At 38.9% G+C, this 21,385-nt stretch overlaps 1 protein-coding gene across 1 annotated transcript; it reads right to left on the bottom strand.

Moving 5' to 3' along the window:
* Nucleotides 1-7,705: 7,705 nt before the first annotated feature.
* On the bottom strand, nt 7,706-14,149 carry T265_02059 (hypothetical protein; the record flags this gene model as incomplete). The annotated part of the gene is made up of 2 exons (XM_009166207.1): nt 7,706-7,946; nt 13,551-14,149. 2 exons carry the CDS (start codon nt 14,147-14,149, stop codon nt 7,706-7,708), a joined length of 840 nt encoding a protein of 279 aa, XP_009164471.1.
* Between the last annotated feature and the right edge of the window lie 7,236 nt (nt 14,150-21,385).

Raw genomic sequence — 21,385 nt, forward strand, 5'->3', positions numbered from 1 at the left:
GAGATGCACAACAAACAGCTCCGCTTTGATATTGTTACATATTCCATTTGTATTCGAGTACGTAGTAACATCCAAAAAAAACACTTAGAAACTTCGTGAGAAAGAGCCTGCAATGCAACCTATTCCAGACCAAGAGCTGTTTGTTTGCCGTAGCGCAAGTTTGTCAGTCGTTGTACTAGCTAGCTGCGTGCACACTCCAGCCATCTGATTCACATTGGGTCCTAACGACAAGGTCCACAACCTCTTTTGTTTCACACTGTTTCCGCTATATATGTTCTTTTGTTTACAGTTGCCTGTATGCTTTTCCGCTTGTAAATTTGCTGTTCTTTTTTCCCTTTTCGTGTAAACTGTTCCAGCAGTAGTCACCTGAATGGACTTGCTATTAAGTGGTTGAATAGCTTCATATCCAAAATTCTAATACAACTATGGCCGAAAATGAATGGCGAAACAACAATGAAATCACAGTCCGCTAGCAAGGAAAATCCTGATGTCGGCTTGCTGTGTCTACCTGCATGAACCTTACGAAAATAGGTGTAGTTCAATCGGATCATACCCTACCACTTGAGACACGTTCTTATTCATGCTACTGGTCACAAAGATATTCTGTTTTAAACTAGGAAATGCGAATTTTCTGGAATTTAGGATAACTTTTTCGTTAATTCGAACCTGTAAATAACCCGTTACCTATCATATCCTGAACTTTCACCAAGATGATATTCAGCCTGATCTACCGATTCCAATCAGGTAACAAAGAAATTGCGCCTCCCGTATTTAGATGCGAGAATCTTTATTTTTCAATTTATATACACAGATCTGCTTCTTATTATTGAACTTTAAAGCTTCTTCAAATTTAAGCCATTATTTCCCTGAGGTTTGCGCACCTCACCAAAACCACAGTAGAATTTTTGTGCGTACTGTTGGAAGCTTCCCAGTCAAAAGGCGCCCAAGTGACATGCGATGGATGAAAAGGTGGTTAACAGTAACTACCTTGAGGATTTGAGAGTTGTCTAACCGATTTTCATTGTCTATTTTTAATTACAAAATTTTGGCATTACCCCCATCACTTACCGTTGGCGATGTATCAGGTTTTAGAGTAAAAATATCCTTTACTTGAAATGTGGGAAATAACGTGCCATGAGTAGAGCCAGGCAACCTGATGTTAAAAATATATACACAGGGTTATGCCAATGTTAGTTTCGCTCCGTCGAAAATAAGGCAATGAGGAATCTATTGCCATTGTTTCAACCCTTTAATTAAAGCATTGCCCTAAGGCAGTTGATTCAAAAATCGACAAAAGAAATGGGGTGCGGACAAGAGTGCTTAAGTCCCAACGATTCAAGTCATAGTTAAAGATTCACTGAGGACATACGATGAAATCCATTCCAAAAATAAGTACAATTCGGGAACGTGGAACATTTTTCCTGATTTAAGTTCACCTTCTTTATTGAGATAAACCCAAGCTTGCTGATTACGTGCGTAATTGATCAGTATATTAGGTAGTGAAATAATCCTTCACCAACGAATAGTTCTTATCAGTTAACCGAATGTGATGGATATCTGTTAGACAGCATGCAAACGTATTCTGGTCTGTCGAGAATGCCAAATAGCAGGCAACAAATAACACCGTGATGTTAACAGCCCAAAATTACACTTATCAATAATTTAGCCTTATAATTAATACGACTACTCTCCACATTACTCAATACATTTCAATGATACACAAATTTAAGCTTTGTGAGTTTCTTGTCGGTGAATTTTATGCAAATTCACAGGCCTATTACTGTTTCTACCACGAGTAACACATCAAGTAATGTAGCAGAAAGTTTTATCAGTCCAACCGGGGAATTCTATTGTATCAACCATGAATTTAGGGCTAAGCAACATTGAAAGCAATAAAATAAGGAAGAATGGTACATAAATGCATGATGTTCATTCCGATTTTAAAACCCATGGCCGGCTTACCGAAGAAGTGATTCATGGATGGGAGTGTGACGTCACGGGCAGATACACCATTTGACAAACCTGAACGGGGATTTCAGGATTGACCCATTTGAATTTTTCGGGCTTTTTACTGGATTACTGGATGGGCGATGTCAGAATTTTAGACTGTATATTCTAACCTCAAATTTTGCTGCACATGGGTATGCGTTTCAATAATTGAGCAGAAAGAAGCTTGCGATTGAAGAAAATATTGTTATTTGTGGTTGTTGAGATATCCCTTGGTCGTTTTTCTACCCTTGGTAGTTTGGCCGCTAACATTCCACCACCAGTTGAGTCGATAGCATGAGTGTGTTGTGAGCGAAAGTGTGTTAAGCTTTGGAGTAAATAGGAAAAGTTACCAGTGTAACCGTGTACACTACTGAAGAATCATGCTAGTAGTTCAGGACGGTGATGGTTGCTACAGGAATCATAGAACCGCTTTGCAGTGTTCGTTCATTACTGTATGAAATTCAGTGAACATACGGGAAAGATCACGAGGGCACTTGAGGAAAACACTATGCAGATCCAAAAACTCAGGGAACGAAGCCATGGAGAGCAGACTGCGAACTTGGCTGTTTTAACGAAACGTAAGTTGCGAGTGTGAGTTCTGTGAGCATAAAATGCTACTAATCAGTATCTGGTGGATGAAAAATCATTAGTTTGCTTAAGATCAATGAAAGACCAAAAGTTTTTTCGGATACAGATTTGAAACTATATCTTAAATGGTCAAATGTGGTGCGACGTTCTCAAATTTTAAATAACTGTGTATTGAACGAGACTATTTCTGGTCTGCGGATTTTAGCAAGCCATATAAATGTCAGACGTTTAAGAAGAGGCGTGATGCGTTCAATTTTTAAAAATAAGCCGCATATTTGACCTTTACTTTCCTGTCCAGTAGTTTGTAACCCTTTGGTTAGTGTGCGCTAGTGATAGACTTCGTGGCGAAGGCCACGGTATGCTCTTTAAGTATTTTCTGGTCTTAGTGGATTACTCGTTTCATTATAGAGTTGGTTCATGCATTTTAGACCAAGGCCAATTTCTTCAGTGGCTTCTTTTGGCAAATGCAGCCTATCACCAGTTGTCGTCCAGAGTAACATAGAACCCCTCCCAGAACACCCGTTTAACTTATACAGTCTATCCTACACCACTTAAAATATCTATCCTTGTGGTGAGACTGGTAGCTCTGATTTTAAGGTTTCGCAGCATCTAAATTTAGTCGGCGCACTATTCCTAGTGTAGGATTCTCATCGTCATGTATGGCGATGATAGGCAAGTAATCTTTTGTTTTCTTGTGCTAATGGATTTTGATATATATTAAGCTAGATATCCGTCGTATATCGTCCATGTTGTGCTCATTGCATTTGGTTTTAATGACCATTATCTATTGTTTTCCATTGGAGGATGATTTATAAGAGTCACTCATACACAGCATAACACTTATTCTCACAAACACTACTCTATATGAGACACGCAGTGCATTGCCTGAAACGAACGTGTATATACTTTCTGACGGATGAAGCAGGGGATGTTTAGGCGTTCATTGACTTTACTCCTTTATGTAAATTATTGAAAATGAAGGGAGTGCCCGGCAAACCAGAACATTCCAGCAGTTGATAATTTGCTAAAAGCCGCCAAAAAGACAAAGACACAAACGACAGCACACGCTAAAATAGGAGCAATCCGTATGGAAACAGGCTATTATACATACCCAACTTGTACTAAGGCACCATTAGGTTACTTCAAACTTCTGGACGACCGGCCTTTACCCTTGGTAGTAATCAGAGCATTTTAGGTTCCAATAATGTGACGCTTATCTTTTCCTTTCACACAAGTATTATTCAACATAAGTAGGCATAGGGACAAACAAAAGCAAACGCCGTTCAAAATAAAATCTGAACATTCACGGACAAAACGTACTGGCAAACAAAACATCAGTTTCATTTAAAAACAAGTCACGTTTTTAAATTTACGATTTCACAAATTTGTGATTAATTTTTCAAAGCCTCCCACCGGCTACTATACGCCGTTAGCAACCATATCTCATGAGTGAACCAGGTTCTGCCGAATTCAGCAATTTATCCCGGGAAATATTTTCTAGAAAGTGTGTGCTTAGAAATGTGCACTTTCATTCTTAATCCGACGGCAGTTTTCCTCTAAAAAAATGTTCACTGCGCCACTCACATAAATCATTCAGGTTTCTGAGGAGAGCTGAGTACTACAGTCAATAAAATCAGATCATCAGCGTCACTTGCAAGAATAACGGAACCCATTCAAATGATCAGCATTTGCGGTAACGAAAAAATCGCAACAATAGCAAAAATATTGATATTATGGAAGTAACACAAGAATGGGCGTTACCGAAAGGCTAAGAATATTAAGGGGGAAGATCCGTTTAGATTTATACAGACCATAAAATGAATGGTTGGTAATTCAGCATCTTTAATTCGGAGCCAGGTGAAATAATGGTTCATTCGCTACACAATAGCACACGTACTGAGTGTGGCATATTGTGCGAAATAATATACTGGAAATGTGGTACTTGCGACATAATAATGTGTATTTAGCTAACTTGACGCACAGCGTCAGACTCACGGTGTTTATGGCATTTAACTGAGTCTCCATACACAAGGGAAAGATTTTACTTTGAATCTTGCTGTGTAACACATTATTTTGTTACTCTGTTCTATTCGTTTGATGGAATCAAAGGGGTACATTTTTCCTAGCGGTTATCTCCCAACTTTTGCTAAGTGGTCCTAATTTAGTTGACCATCTCGCTTATGTACCTGATTAGTGCCTGTTTTACTTGGCTGCCTCATAATTGGATATTCACATCGAGTTACCTTCTCTACTTCGGTCAAAGTACTGTTGCTCCTTGGATACAACCTTTTTGTGGTCACTGCCTTTATGACGAATCTTTTGGAAACTGCACAAGCTAGGAAATAGCCAGTTCTAAACGGATATTCACTTTATTTCTCACTGTCTGTCTTTCCTTATTTTACAACTTTATCGTTCGTAATGTATGAGAAACTGGTACCTATTTTAGTCAGGTGCGATTTTGCATTTTTTATCTATCAATGCCCCTTAGATCAGCCACACCAAATCGCTTTCATTAAGTGATATTTATACAGTGGTTTGGTATATTGCCGTTGTGGGAAGCATTCATTGGAAAAAACTTAATGCGAAAATCTGAGCAGTGAAAAATATTTGTCTGGCGTCCAAAGAATCAGGTGAGATTTTTTTCTGTCATCTGGGATTTCCATCAAACAACGACTGTGATCAAACAAGCAAAGAAAGTAGCCAAGGAGTCTGGTAACAGAGAATGCGAGCTGGAAGCATGAATCTGTAAAACACTGTGTCTCTGCGATAGAAAGTTGTTGTCGGCTTGCACGAATAACGCCTTTTCAACTGCATTGCTACTAAAGTTTCGGCTTCCGAATAATTGTTATATCTTGCGTTGACATTCCCGCACTCCGCGAAGAATATTCACTCATGTGCGACCTGGTGTACAATATAGTCCTCGCTTGAAACTATCTGCCGCTTTGTAAATATCTCCAATGACAGTATATAAGACTACTGTTCCGAATATCGAACAATGTTTCATTCGACCTTCCAATCAATAGACATTTTCAAATCCCCATTTGTCAACACATTAGCTCTAGTGACGAAATTACTGAAATTTCATTTTGGGTGCTGCTTACGTGGACGACCATTGACATCAGGTTGCCCGAGCAATTCGCACACCAGGTGCATTCATTTTCAACTAACATCGATCTACAAACTCATCAGTAGGTCACCATAACACTCAGAAAACACAGGTTAGTTAACTGAACGCATCGCCTGTGCTAGTGCACGAGGAGAAATTAATTCATGTTTTCTCAAGAACGATGGCCAGGCTAATGATGGACATGTTCTTAAAATACATTTTGCTTTATGCAGCAGATAGGAATAGATCTAGTACACCAGCTTCATTAATTGTTTAAATGATAGACATTAGGATGGACGTTTCTTCACCTCCGAATGGCACTTATCGCTCTATTTTGGTCACAGGCGGCGGCATGGGACGAATTTTTTATGAAGCATACTCTTTTCACTGGCTGTTTGGTGACCACCTAGTATCGGATTGTACCAACTAAACAAAAATCTTGGTAACGTACAGCCCAAATCGTTTCTTTTTCAACATATCTACACACTTCTTGGAAAAATCAAGTGGTTTGTCAAGAAAATCCTTAATGACTAGTTTTACCGGCTTCGCAATCAACTAGGAGGTCCCGAATTGCGTTGACGCATTAGAATCGGCTGAATGATGGCCATATATCAACGCCTTTTTTATTAACGCTATGGCTTCAAACAACAGCCATCTGCTGGTCGATACCAGACAGTCGTTGAAAACAATAGTTCTGAGCCTAACGAGGAGGTCCCGAATTGCGTTGACGCATTAGAATCGGCTGAATGATGGTCATATATCAACGCCTTTTTTTATTAACGCTATGGCTTCAAACAACAGCCCATCTGCTGTCGATACCAGACAGTCGTTGAAAACAATAGTTCTGAGCCTCAGTATCACCTGAAATCGTATTTCGAAGGGTTAGGAGGAAATGTGTGCTTTTGGCGCTAAGACAAATAAAGAGGAATGAGGTATTTCCCTTAGGCGACCATTAAACTCCATATTTACGAAGGTGACTATAATACTTTTTCGGGAAAAATGACAGTTTTTGGAAAGGTGATCCACAGAATCCGCATATTCGGATCGTCTGATGATTGTCCATGATCACCACTCACACCATAATGTAGATTCCACGGGTCTTTTGTAATAAGTGCCCTGAAATTGGCCTTGTTGGTTTGGACAGACTTCCGTGGTATTTTATTTATCCCCCAAAAACAAAGACTTAAAATTTGCCTTCATTTGCAGGCTTTAAAGGCGTGCTTTCTCTTCAGTCGATTGGTGTTTTTGAAGAGACAGTCCTTGAATGCTTGCGTGGATTCTGAAGCGGCTGAATTACAGTTGATCTCAACTACCACGTAGAAAAAATCCATAATTAATATCGTTGATGGAAACAAACATGTTGTGGGCTGTTTATGAACGTCACCATATCCTTCGGTTTAGTAAACCGGGAAGCACTGTTTTTGTACTATGCAGCAGCTAACGTGAACTTCATAAAGGATAAAAAAGTCGGTTATGGTCTTCCCAATCCGCACCAAGCGCAAATGAGATTGACATCAGGGTAGGCATGTTTGTATTCTTTCTCCGGTTTCGCTCAGTCTATGATTAACATGTGAATGCACACTAATGTTCCCCTACACAGAAAATGGTTTATCATTTTATCATCAACTAGATGGTTATTTTTCCAATTCAAAGTGTCGCTCGGCCGAAGCCGAGAGCTGTGTGCCGCTGTTTGTAAAAGTCTGCGCCTTCATACTTTCGGTCTGAATCTTAATTACATGGATTGGATTCGGCTTCAGGCTTAAGGCATCTCTCTTTCTTTTTAAACATAGCTAGAGTTTATCAGCTTGAACCACCGATTCAAAATATTCATCAGTCATTTGTTATCGCCCTGTATAATAGATCTCTGCAAAGTTCTCTGCTATCTTGGTAGCCAACACCCTATAGGATTAGCAAGTTCCATTACACAAATGTAGAAAATTCATAATCCGGTACGATATTTGGTTGATATGGTGAATCACGTATGCACGGGCACAATGAATACACTGTATTCTGATATGCAATCTAGCGGGATTCGGGTTCGGAATTAGCTTCAAATGCACTCTGTGTGGAGTCACGTTTGTCAAACGAAAACACCGATTCGTGGGTATAGAACTCTTTTGAACTGGTAACACTGTCAAGGATAAATGTAATCTTATCTGAAATCTGCTCCAAATCTTGGGCCGTCCACATTGAAGGACTAAATAGGGCATCTAAGTACGGCTTGTCTGTTCTCAGCTGGGAGGCTTTGGGATACGGTACGTTGCTGTACTAAAACAAACCGAGCACTCAAAAAGGACTCCATCCACCCAAAGCGTCCCCGACAATGTGGGATAGCGCAACATGCTAATACATGTGCCATCATGAAGCTTGTGGCCGGACGATTGGATGTGTAGTTACTATCCGAGAGGCGGCTATTTCGAATCTGCCCAGAAATTCGTGATGAATGTACTATTAATGATTACAAACGACGGTGACTCATATGTGCTGTGCTTTACCCTTTTAAATACAGGTTTTGAAGCCATTTATATTATTAACAACATTACCGTTATACCTTCATTTCCTTAGGGGAATCAGACAGGAATATCCTAATAACACGTTTAGGTTTTTCCGGTTATGTTATTGTTGCTGAATTATATAATTTTTCTCGTCCAGGTTGTTACCCTAGGGGGATAATTCATTTGCCTGAGAAATACACTTTTGGTTTTTTTACCGCAGCGTGGCACTGACGAATGAACATGTTCTTAAATTTCCTCATGTTGATGAAACCGCAGAAATAGAATTGAAACTCGCAATACAAGTTATGAATCACGCAGCAATCGTTTCATTCCTTTTAAAACATTTTTTCGAATTACTCAGTTTTCCTAATCATTTTTCCTATATTTATATATTTTTTATACATTTGAAATTTGATTAATTAGCATCTGGTCAGACATGGTGATTTTAGTTCATATTTCTTCGAGCGGAATCAAAAACTTCCACAAGGAGGATGTATCGACGCCTTTGCATAAGTCATTAGCGAATCCCGAGGGGCACCAAGTTCCTAAATTTTTCAGGCCGTTCTTTGTGAAATGTCTGATTACCCATGAGCCAGTAGAAATTTAAGAGAGAAACGGTGTAATTTTTGTCATTCTGTAAATCTCTTGTGGAGCTGTCTTCTCTATGGGAAAATTAGATTCAGCTGAAGAATATCATAAACGAAATTCAGTTGGGTCTCCAATGGAAATCAAATTTGTATGCAACTAAGTGTATTTTTCGGAATCATTACCATTTGGGTCCAAGTAAAAAATAAAGTTGGCGAAAACCCAGGAACTGTGCCTACTTGATGAGCCTCAAGAATGGTGAAACCGATAATGGGCTGTCGAAGGGCTTTCAGAAAGCTTGTTAGTAGTTATTATATCATATTCCAAAAAAGAATTTTCGATGTGGTAACTGATGCAGTCAGAAATTCAGTGCAGAAATTCCACATGTAACACTTTTAAAATGTTTCCACAGGATGCTGTTAATTGCGTATATTGCAAACTTACGTGTCATAATGATTCTTATCCACTGAGCGTAATGAATGAATGTTGTAAAGCTTAGCAGTTATAGATACTTAAGATCGTTTTATCACAACCGATGTACTGTCGCATTCTCCTAGCTACATTATGCTTCGAGCACTAGTGTTGCGGCAAGGCTATTGGAAAGGGATGGATTGATAATGACGATGTATACTTAGATGTCAGTTAAAGCAAAGCCCAAGCCAAACCCCAGTGTGTAAGGAATTTCCGACAAAAATATGTAAATAATATACATCTAGTAGCTAATATAAAATGCCATTACCTTCCTAATCTGGTGGACATTACTTCTATCTAATGCGTAAGTACCTTGATCCGAGGTAAGTGCAGAACACATCGGAATAAACTCTGGGCTTCTATCGGTTCTCGACAACTGTATTTAGTTCGATTGGGACATAATTAGAAAGAATATTCACACACTTTCCCAGATGAAAGCTTCTTATTATCCAAGCGATATTCAACAGAGGCCTCCCAGTTATAGGTAAAGGAGATAAACGGGGCAAAGCATCGAATAACTCAAAGTACTGATACCAAGAGACGATCTTCTTGGTTTGCCATTTTGTATAAACATGGGTTTCATTTTGAATGACAAAGTAAAAGCAAGCTAAATACCAGAGGTGTTATTAATCTCTTTTCAATTTACTGGGACACAGATAAATTGTGAATCGCATCAGATGGCATACGGATCTGGAGATAAATTCATATATTGTGCATTATCTTTCGTATAATCTAAATTCTCAATTATATCAGTATTTTGTCATCTATTAACGTCTGATCCCTTCTTCACATCCATCATACATGCGGACAGTTGAAACCCGGTTGACATCTCAGATTTAGACAACTAAGTTACAGGAGTTGAAAACCTGTCATTCACATAGTTTACTTGAATTCAACAAAGGGCAATGAAAACTGGCTATATTTTGCTAGACACACAGGTGGAAAATGAGGCCATCACATTAGCTTTTATGTGAGCTGGAAGAAAAAGGCTTCAAAAAGTGTTAAGGATTAGGCTGTTTCACCTCACGTTCCTTAAAATTGTGGACTGTTTTATTCAAGCAAGCAATTGTATTAATTAACTTGACTGTATTCAGTTACAATAAACAAAGGTTAAAATGACTTATCAGACATTTCATCGCCTGATAAGCACAAATTAGTCGTGGGAGAACAAGCACAATGTAGAGCCAGAGAAACGTATGCATCGTGATAGTACACAATCTAGAGATCTTGCATTACTGGAAATTGCTAGGATCCAGACTCATATAAATAAAAGAATGCAGAGAAGGGAGTGGTAAACACGACTCCTACTTTTTCAAAAGTAGCATTCACTTCGAAAGATATTTTTAAGCATTAAAGCCGGCAAATGTTCTAACGGTATTTGACATCTCAGTTCATATTGCTTTAGATGCTCTCATGCATAACTACTTCAACTCATTTCCAAGAAGATGGTGAATGCTGAGTAAAGCGTCTTTCATATCTGTTCGTAGAGCTCGATGATGAACCAGTGGTGCTTGGCTAACACGGTTGACGGAATTAAACATGACATCGATTTTCGGTTGTGAGCATATCATCTCATACAGAAGCCAGCTAAATCCTGTGATGAAGGTGTGGTGGTGTGTGCCCAAAGGGCCGGAAGCAGCCCGACCACACGACTGAGAAGACGCAACACCGGAATCAACGAAATTCGGATCGTTTTTCTCCTCCAATGAAGAGCCGAACCCATCCAACAGTTGCAACACAACAAATAACAGAATTTAGACATTTGCCTGAGGCATAGTTGTTCTAGAATGGAGAGGACCTGGATGTTTTTCAGTCGGGTACAACACGTTGCAAAATAGAGAAAAAACTCTCGGCTAAGATGTAATGTGAAATTTCTGATTCCGGTGTTAACGGATATTGATGACCTGAGTGGACATGCACTTCTATTGTTTTTGAACACCAAAAATAGGTTTGAAACGTTGTAAAAATTCAATCCAATCACGGCAATGTTGCAGACCACTTCATTTTTGTAGCTTACTGGCAAACCCCACAGGCTTCAGCCATTTAAAAACTTATGTAACAAAATATCAAAGTCGTTATGCCGCTTGAGCATGAATAACACTTCCATTGTTTGGACAAGGGATCTCCACTTCACTACAATCTGGAAGTCCGTGAGGTGCACACTGCCACTTATCCTCAAAAAGAACTGCAAAAATGTACATTGCATGTCCGCTTTTCAGCATAGATTTTCCCATTACATTCTCCATTCAATTCCAACATCTCCGCACAAGACAACCAAGTCATTTTTACCTTAACAGGTGTTCTGTTGAGTTTTGTAGTATTGACGAAGTACCCTCATTTTTGAGTAAAATTGTGGAATATAGTAGAGGCAGTCGTAACGCTACACGACGGTAATTTTGATAAATTGAAGTCATGAAATAACGTTTATAGCCTGTAAAACAGTGTGTTTGTATCCATAACCAACGCAGGTATATTAGTGCTGCATGACATCATCATCCTCACCAAACCTCTAAGGCATCATCATTAATATCAGGTGGTGGTGGCCGGAAACCATNCATATTTTATTTATTTTATATTTGTTCATTGATTAACTCATACGAATGAAATTTTCAATGCAGATATAAAGATTCCTGAAATTTAGTTTTCGAAAAAGAGCTGTAATTTTTGAATCACTACTTTCATTTGAACCGGTGTTTTTTGGATGCCTCATTAAAACAAACTAACTGTATTCCATGTTCACCTCAACACACAAACAGGGAGCGAGTAAAATATTTTTAGCATTATGATTTCCTTCAAAATTTCAATTGGGAATTAAGCAAAACTTCTTTATGTTCCATTGTGCGGTTAGAAATGACCAAGATTATCCAATTAGGTGTGTACAAAACGAAACACTACAAATTTAAAGCATACGCACAAACGAGAATTCCAATACTTTGGATAATATACTATATATTATACATATATATATATGTATATATTATATATATACTATTTTATATTACCGCCCCTTTAAAAACACTACTGTCCTGCCCCAANAATTCCAATACTTTGGATAATATACTATAAATTCATCCAAGTAACAACATGCCCTCTATTTTATATTACCGCCCCTTTAAAAACACTACTGTCCTGTCCTAAGTTTGCTTTTGTGCCAACTGTTTGGACTGCGTTTATACACCTTTTTCATAACTCAAGCGAAGTTGTCGAAAGTGCATCGCAGAGGGATAATACCATCAAAACCATACAGTAGAAGAAGGACAAACCACACCAACATACTGATACTGTAGATAAAATTCCGCAATAAGAGAATTGTTTTATCCAGTCGCAGTTTCCAGGTGAAAAACCAATGTGTACGCATAAAATGACCATCGACAAAGTGCAAGTACCTGGCTCCAAATAACAATTACAACTCAGTTGCGCTCAAAGATTTTCTGTAAATAAGAATCTACTTCTGACTTGTGGTTTTATTTGAGCGATAAAAGTCACCGTATTCGGCAATGTGTCCTCTGTAAAAACTAAAATATCAGGCATTTCGCTAGTGTTACGTGTGTCACATTTCAAGTAATGGGTGGTCATTTAATTCTCTTGACGACCTGTCTAGACACGAATGTATTCATGCACCTTAGGAACGGCATTTAATAATGAACAAGCACTTGATATATTCACTCTAAATTTCTTGAACTTGTTTATGCGGGATCAAAAATTAACTTTGTTTCTACCTGTATTATGTATAGTGATATCCAGACTAATTTAGTTTTGAACTAAGTAGCAATAAAAAAGACATGGGAGAATGTATTTTTAGCTTATGTTGCATAGAAAACTACGAGTAAGTCTACTGAGAATAACGATTTATTTGCAACCGCCTCTTTGACTTTTGAGCTAGCATGTGAATTGCGCTGTAAAGCACTAAACAATTGCGTTTTAACAATGTGTCAAAGCATTTACACAACAAACAGACGAAGTGTTATTCCACTACGTGCCCGTGTAGATAGTCCAGCTGCTGTTGAAGTGTGGGGGCACAAAACTACGCAGTTTAGCCAAACTGTATTTCTACATTCCATCTGATGTATTATGAGAGCATCTATGCGCCATATACTACTGTAAAGCAATATGAATTTCATACATATACAAGTGGTTTTCTTAAGATTGGATTGCAAAATATATCTAGTTATGCATTCAATTTATTCCTCCTCAAATGCGGCAAAACCTATTCCATGTGTTCATGCTTTTGAAAGTATGTTACAGACGGTGTTCTCCATCACAAAATGTGCCTACTTGTTTCCGTGAAGACAGCCATCTGACAACTGCATTCTGACAACCCAAAGCTGCATAATTGGTTACCGATAGATAATTTACACGACTTACTGAAGAGGTAGGCTTGTGTCGTGTTTGCGGTGGGGCGGTCGGAAAGCTCAAATAGCATAACCTGAGGTAAACCGAGGAGCAGGCCCAGGGCCATGATGATCCCACAAACCAACAATGCCAGCTTTATTCCTTCGTTAGTCCGGCACTGCATCGGTCGAAATAGACAAGCCACTCTGTCCAAGCTGAATGCCACCAAAAGCGATCCGGAAGTAAAAATAAACCAAAATCCGGTCAACTCCATCAAGCGGCAGGCTTCTACGGACAATGCGTCTAATTTCACACCAAGACGGCCGTTGCTAAGAAACGGAAGCCCACTGCCAACAAAATCATCCAAAAAAGAGTTTGACAGCAAGACCAGACTGTCTGATATTGCCAACGCCATTGCGTAGATTGCAAAACGATTTCGTGGTTGATGTGTGGCAAATAGGTACAGTGCAACTGCATTACCAAACACGCCTACAATTGTCAGAATGGGAGTTACGTAGGCACGAAAATAATTGACGCTCGACTGAATATTTTTCACCGGAAATCCACAACTGACTGAAGGCATTAGTAACTATGAAAGATAACGGGAAAATTGGTGTCACTATTCAAGCGTTTCTCGCAATTTTATGGAATATCAGGATAAATTTTCTCCTTGACGTTTTGCATGGCATCAGCTGACCAATCGCATCACGCAAGCACATGACCAATGAGAGCTCAACGGTTTTCTGGTCGGTACGCCATAAACAACCAACCACATATGTAATTGTATTTACCCGGTTAGTGGCATTGGTCTCTAATAGTGACCACATGAGGATTGAAAAGTGCATGCAGGTCAATTCTACTGCCTCAGTTTGCTCAAGGCGTACCTGTGTGAGGGTCACTCGATGGGCTTGTGTGGATACTACTACGTATAAATCCGTAATGACCAACTCGTACCTAATTTCAACACGGTTAAATCCATTAAATTAGCTGTGTAAAAAGCATCATCCAACTCAATGGCATAAGTGAAGCTAATGGTACCATTCGAATCAACATGACGGAATATTGCGGTCCACATTTGACCGGTGCATAGATCTCCACAGGTCCATGGCAATGAGGAGAGATGTACCTGACTTCGTTGAGCATATGAAGTTGAATTCATTTTTGTTTGGAAACAGGATTTGGTCCACTTGGTTATAAAAATCTTTTTAAATCAAGTGATTTACATGTTGCATTTGGATGTAATCATAGCTGTCAAGTGTGTTTACCATACATCTAGTCCCTTTTTGGGTTACTTTGGTGGCGGCCGTTCTGAATACCCTATCTCCAAAAATCTTTTGGGATGAGCTTTGAAACCTACAGCACAACAAACGGTGTTTAAGATTGTTTTGCATTTACATGTAGGACTTATATACTAACTGGAACTGCACACCACTAAGAGAGTAACAGCTCATAAATTGTTAAAAAATTATGACGATAGGCATAAGCTAGCATTCTAGTTATCAAGCTTGTAAGACGTGCGAATGCCATGTCTGCGCGTTATGCACAGAGACGAGTGGTACAGCAGTGTTGTATGAACGCACTTTTTTCCAAGGAACTCGTTACTTTTTTATACGGCAGATTAACTTAGTTAAGTGGAAAAACATTAGTTTTATATCCGGGTCGGTCACTTCTAATTGAGTACCTTTGATTATCAAGTGTATAGCTAACAAAGTTTCCAAGGTGAAAGCATGATACTGCCTTCGTTTTATGGACACTAGAGTTTTAGAGATTGGCGGTTTGTATACTTGATGTAAAAGATTGAAGAATGCAGTAGATTTATGCTTCGGTTCCTTGTTTTTTTCAAGCGAAAAATTCATTTTGGCTGCGCGTTTCATTTCTTGAAGTGTGGAAATTATCAAATCACTGTAAGAAATCGACAGAATCTTGAAAAAATTTTTAGGCAACTTAAAGCAAAAAACCAAAGTCGAATCCGATCAATCCATCCCAGTTAGCTGTAATTTTTTCCTCTTTAACCGAGCAAAATTGCCTGAGGTACCCCGCCACAGCTTTCCCTACTAAATTATGTTCGGCAAGTGAATACAACTTCCCAATTATGTGCAGACCTCTTTCGATATAATTCATCTCTTATAATCCGTAGATCCAGAACTGTGAACACCGCGCCGAACAAAGACTGTATCAAAACACTCAGTTGCAAGGTAAGATTTTTATAAATGTTCCTCGGGGAGGTGACCAGTGTTTTTTCTGAAGATGCTGCGGAAATATGAAGCATCTTCAAACTAGATTTATTCATCCTAGTTGTCATTGCCTTAAGGGGGGCATTGGCATTTAATCAATGTCTCTTTGCAGAGGTGCTGATAACCAATATCTGAAAAATGCTTGTTTCCGGAGTTCCTAGTTTTTCATCCATAATCTACCCATTATTCCCTCAAATACTGGCGCGCATTTGCTCGACTTGTATCCACTAGGTCAGTTTAATCTACCAGGCTTGCCATCGCAGTCTACTTCCTATACGTGAATGCAGAATGGCAATGTATCTTAACTTCCTCGGTTAGAGACGTCGAAAACCTTTTAAAGTTCCATATAAAAGTTTATCTTAGGAACGACCACTTTTCCCGTAGGTTGTCCAATCGTTTCACTGATTATGAGGTCGTTACATTGGAACTTTAAGAAAATCTTTCTTAATATCCAATCCTACAGCTATGAACCAGAATGTCTACACGCTCCTGGCCGCATGTTCTGGTTGCTTTCAGAAAGAGTAATTTATTTTAATCTAGTCAAGAAAATAAAGGTGCATAACAAGCTGATCCTCTTGTGAATCAGGTGTGTCAACGCGACACGTTTTTAGAAAGAGCTGTGTTAACATCTGTGTGGAAATTCTGATCTTCAAGTTGTAGTAAAACAACAAAAGCAACTGAGTTTTCGGTTATTGCTTTCAGATCAACTTCTTTACCGATTCACTTCATTTTAGAGAGTCCGTCATTAGGTAAAGCAAAATTTTCGTAAGCGATTGTTTTTAGGTAACCCACTTTCTGTGTCCTATTTTTTTACCATTAATCCCCCTCCTTGTAAGACACGTGATTGTATTCATTTCCAAAACCTCATAGATGTAATTAATTGATTGCGTAAAACATAATCTTTTGCACCAACTTATAAAAGTATGTAAAACTATCTATTCAGCGCCAGCCGGATCAAGCAAAAGAGGAATTAAGGATACGGTAATCGCAAACGTTCACTCAGCGAGTGATGCTTTAGTGTTTTGATGAAACTGTTGTAGCATTTGTTGCAAATCTAACTTGGAGATGTTTGCCATCAAACGAGGGATTGATAGATGTATCGAAACAAGAAGAAGTTCGACAAATCGTGTCTTTAGCCGATTCTGTGCTGTTGAAAATCTGATTCGGATGTTACAGTTTTCCTTTTTCCACTAGCTTGCCGCCTGAAGCCAATTGCATGTGTCACCACAACCGTCCGAAAACTAAAAGGATGGTAATCTTTTTGTTGAGCAACAGCATAAATCTTGACTGTGCAAAAAATCAGATTGTGACTTCTTAAATGTAGACCGGGTGGATTATTGTACAACTCTGTACCAAATCGTATACCTTTAATAAAGCTGAAGATTAAAATTCTCTTATCCTTGGTGACACTAGAATACTTTTACCACGGGCATTACTATAAATACACACAAGCGCAATCAATTTCGCGCATCCCGTTCTTGCTAAAAGCATCAAAATGCTTCCTGTTATTCATTTATGCTCAACACTTCGGTGTGAAAAGAGTGGAAACTACAGAAACGCTCGTGAATTCTGACGCTATAACGTCTTATCTATGGGCTTACAATAGGAACATTGCCAACTGGATTGCATTTTAGATAGTAGAACTCGTGGTCTGCATCGGGTAGCAGACATGTATAATGTAGTGAGATTACAAGCCCTCACTTAAGTTTTAGGACTCCCAGTGGAATTTTGACTCGGAGGACCTTCCTGGAGCATTGCACATCTTTACTGAGAAAAATGTTATAACAGATGCTCTATCCAAACGTTTTAATTTTGCCCAAGCAACTAACGTTTACACAGATTAGACTGGACCATTTTAACCAGTTTAATCTATGGCGTTATTAGCAATCAAATTTGTTACTGTACTGCTCCAGACTCCATAAGTGCATTTCCGGCATTTTAGACTGGGAAACCCTGATTTCATTTTTCGTTAGCAGCGTCAAATCTAATCTATTTCTGCAACTAATCATTCTTCAAATGTAAAATATGGACCTACGCTTTGCTATTTTTTCCTTAGTGAGTCGGTGACACTCTACACATAACCTTCAAATGTAAATGATGCAGCAAAGTATTCCAATTAGGATTCCTAATGTCAAAACAGCATTGTGAATAGAATTAATCTACCTACAAAGTTGTCATATCTTTTGGTGCCGTAATGATACGAAGTAATAAATGAAATCACTGAAGTTTGATTCTCTTAAGATATTGGAGTGACACCCTTTTCTGTCCGAGCTTCACAGAGAGTAGTTAACTAGTAGGAGAAAAACTTCAAAAAAAATTGTAAATGTAGTGCGTAAAGGGACTTTAAAAAAAACGTTTGATATCTCGATTAACCTTGTGTTCTCTGTGCAACTAGGATCAACATTCTACAACAGATCGCTCGGACCCCGCGGAGACCAGGCAGATTAAATATCTTCCTGTTGTTATTCTACAATGTTGGTTTTATCTGATCACACTGGCAGCTGAACGTGCTGGGGACTCAGGTAGATGACAGGTTTCACAACATAAGTTAGTACTGGGAGGGAAGCATTTCGAATTCGTTCTGCTTTAAAGTGTTACATATACGTCCACTGAGACATCTCTACCATACCAGTCTTCAGAAAGTAATCACATCAAACAGAAGTTAACTTAGAATTATTAGACCTGAAGCAAAATCTAACTCGTATTGTCCCACTGATCAGCTCCGTCTTTATACGCGCGTGCACTGTTTTTGTGCTTCAGCTGCTGCTACCCATAATGGTTGCCCCCCTTGCAGTTTACTTTTCTGGTGCAAACAGTGATGTGGCACCCCCTGTCATTCATCAAAGGTTTCCTAGTGTCTGCGTCTTGAAATCGCCGAAGGATTCCCCTGATTATTTATTTATCATAGCTTATATTGAACTGTGATGCTAATTTGTGTGAACAAAACGTATGTATCGACCTTCAGTTAAATGATTTTTCTGGGTAGGTTAATGAAGCTGTTATTTTACTTTTGCGCTCAAGCAAATTTAAGGGAAAAGAACCATGTATTTTGAAAACAATGTTGCTGATTAGATTTACCTAAGAAACACCTGCCAACTACACAAAAATCTCACACGCTTTCTTCGCCATCTTTACACATCTCTGACTTCAAAGCCTAAATCTATTGCATGAGGTTGGTAGTTTTTCATATTCACATTCAACGAAGATCTGCCACTTTTCAACTGTCATCATGGCTTTCCATGTCATTTGGACATTTGAACACTACTAAGCCCTCAGGAATTGAGCGAAAGGTGGGGTTTTCTGTTTTCGTTTGTCATAGACACGATTTACAGCTCGTCGCGTTGGCGAAACTTACTGGAAATACTATGCCTGACTACTTTATTTGGGTTTTTCCCAGAGAACTAACTTACAATGAATGCCTAATAAGGCATTGCACTGACCATCCAGCTAATTTATGGCAGGGCTTTGCATTCTGTCAGCGTAACCAGAGGGTTATTCTCTGGGCCGAGGCGTTCGTCACTGTGAAGTTAACCGTTTCACACGCTACATGGCTGAGGTAATAGGAATAATCCACACAAACCTGACGTAGCTATGAAAATGTCGTTGTGCCATCTACCAATGGTTTGGACCGAGGTGGTTTGGTGAAATCTACGGAAAACAATTAATTTAGTTTCACTAGACACTATTTTCCCTTGTCAGATAGACCGTTCGAAACAAAATAATTTGGCCGACGCCAAGTTCCAACCGGGTGTATAGCCCTGTAAAAGATAGCTGAAGACAACCAAGTAATCTGAAAAGATTTTTTTCCGTCGAAGGAATGAAATGTCAGATGTGCTTGCGTAAAACGCACTGGCAAATTGTGCAGCAAAATCGAAGAGAACTCGACGTGTTTGTAAGAAAATATTCCAGTCAACTTCAGGCACTATGAGAAAACACTGTTTTATCTATGGTTCTGGTAGTGGGATAACTCAACCTTTTGACCGAAATTCGTAGAGTATTGAAAACACTAAACATAATCTCTAGTGCTGAATCATTCTAATCGTGCTTATCGATTTTTGATTTTAGCGTGAGATAAAGTCGTGTCCTTATTATTGAATTAACCAATGGATTGGAACAAGTTAAAAATTAAGTACAACACATGTCAGATGAACTGAGGCAGGAAGACCGAAAATTCGCCGGTATAAAATAACAGAATGCAACAAAATCAGAAATATTTAGACCTTTTTTAAGACCTCAGTTGATTCTGAAAGCGCTTTACTTTTCAAATGCATTAAGTAATTTATATTAAAGGTAAATTCCCATATACAGAGCTCCACAAATTCATAGCAATATTTGCCACGCGCCCTTATATACTGAGCAATAAGTGGATTGTCGTGGTTATATGTGCTCTTTTGAGTATCCAAGATCTACGGAACCATTTCTCCCACATCAAGATTAGGTGCGCGTTTCATTCAGAATTCCAGCTTATGAAACAAATGAGTGTATATCAGTTTTATGTTGTCATCTGCCGCAGTGAATGATTTCAAACAAGTGGATACGCCCTTACCTTTACAAGCGTCTTTCCGTTTGTGCAAAATAATACCCTATGCTTCAGTGCAATCAAGAAATATCTAAATTCACCCACTGAATTCTCGTTTATATGTAAGTGAACAGACCTTTTTTCTTTCAGAAGCCACATGAGTATCTGGAAGAACGTAATCCATTCTAAGTGAAACAATCCTTATTTAATCAGTTCAGTTGCCCTTTCTAGGGTCCGATTCGGAGAATCCACCTTAACCTGTGAGTTAGCAAACTCACTCATTAGCTTAATTGGCCATTCAGTGTCCGTACGCCAAGCTTTCCTTGTTTTCTGCAACATACAATCTACGTTTCAGAGCTACTTGTCTGCGCGTCTGCTCGTAAGGTGCTTTTACAGCACACACGAATGATATGACAAACTTTAATTTGATGGAATGAAAATCTGCTATCAGAACAGGCTGAAATATTTGTGTGATAACTCGACCACTTTACTTTTTTCTCTAAGTTCAACAAGCTCAAAAACTTTTCCAACTTATCGGGACAACAGCGTGCACATCCGTTTGCAATGTTTTCTCTGAATGTCGCTTCATCGTGAAGTTACTCATCATGGTCACGCGAGCATCAGCGTGAACTTGTCACGTTATTCTCAACCCCAACTTCATCCATCGACTACACTGTTTACCAGAGTATTGTTCTCTAGAAGACCGTCCCCATCTTGTTCCTAAATAACCAGAATGTATTGCCAGTATATTTTGTCCTCAAAAGTTATCAACTATCTACTAAGGGAAGGCAATCTGTCATTGCTTTGTCTCCAAATGACAGTGGAGGGTTAACATGTGCATTTGTGTTTGTTTTCAAGTCAAGTTGGTGACCAACGAACTGTGAGTGCGGGAGTTGTCTATTTTGAGAAGTTAGCCACTGTTTTGAAGGGGGGATGGAAGCTCTTAGTTTTCAGTAGCCACTTCACTAAAATAGAATTCTTCACTTTGAATCACATGAATTACTTTAAACGTTTAATTTGTGGATGGCCCATGGTGATTTGTTGTCAAAAGTAATATGAATCAGTT

Source organism: Opisthorchis viverrini (assembly GCF_000715545.1).
Source record: "Opisthorchis viverrini unplaced genomic scaffold opera_v5_23, whole genome shotgun sequence".
Lineage (NCBI taxonomy): Eukaryota > Metazoa > Platyhelminthes > Trematoda > Opisthorchiida > Opisthorchiidae > Opisthorchis > Opisthorchis viverrini.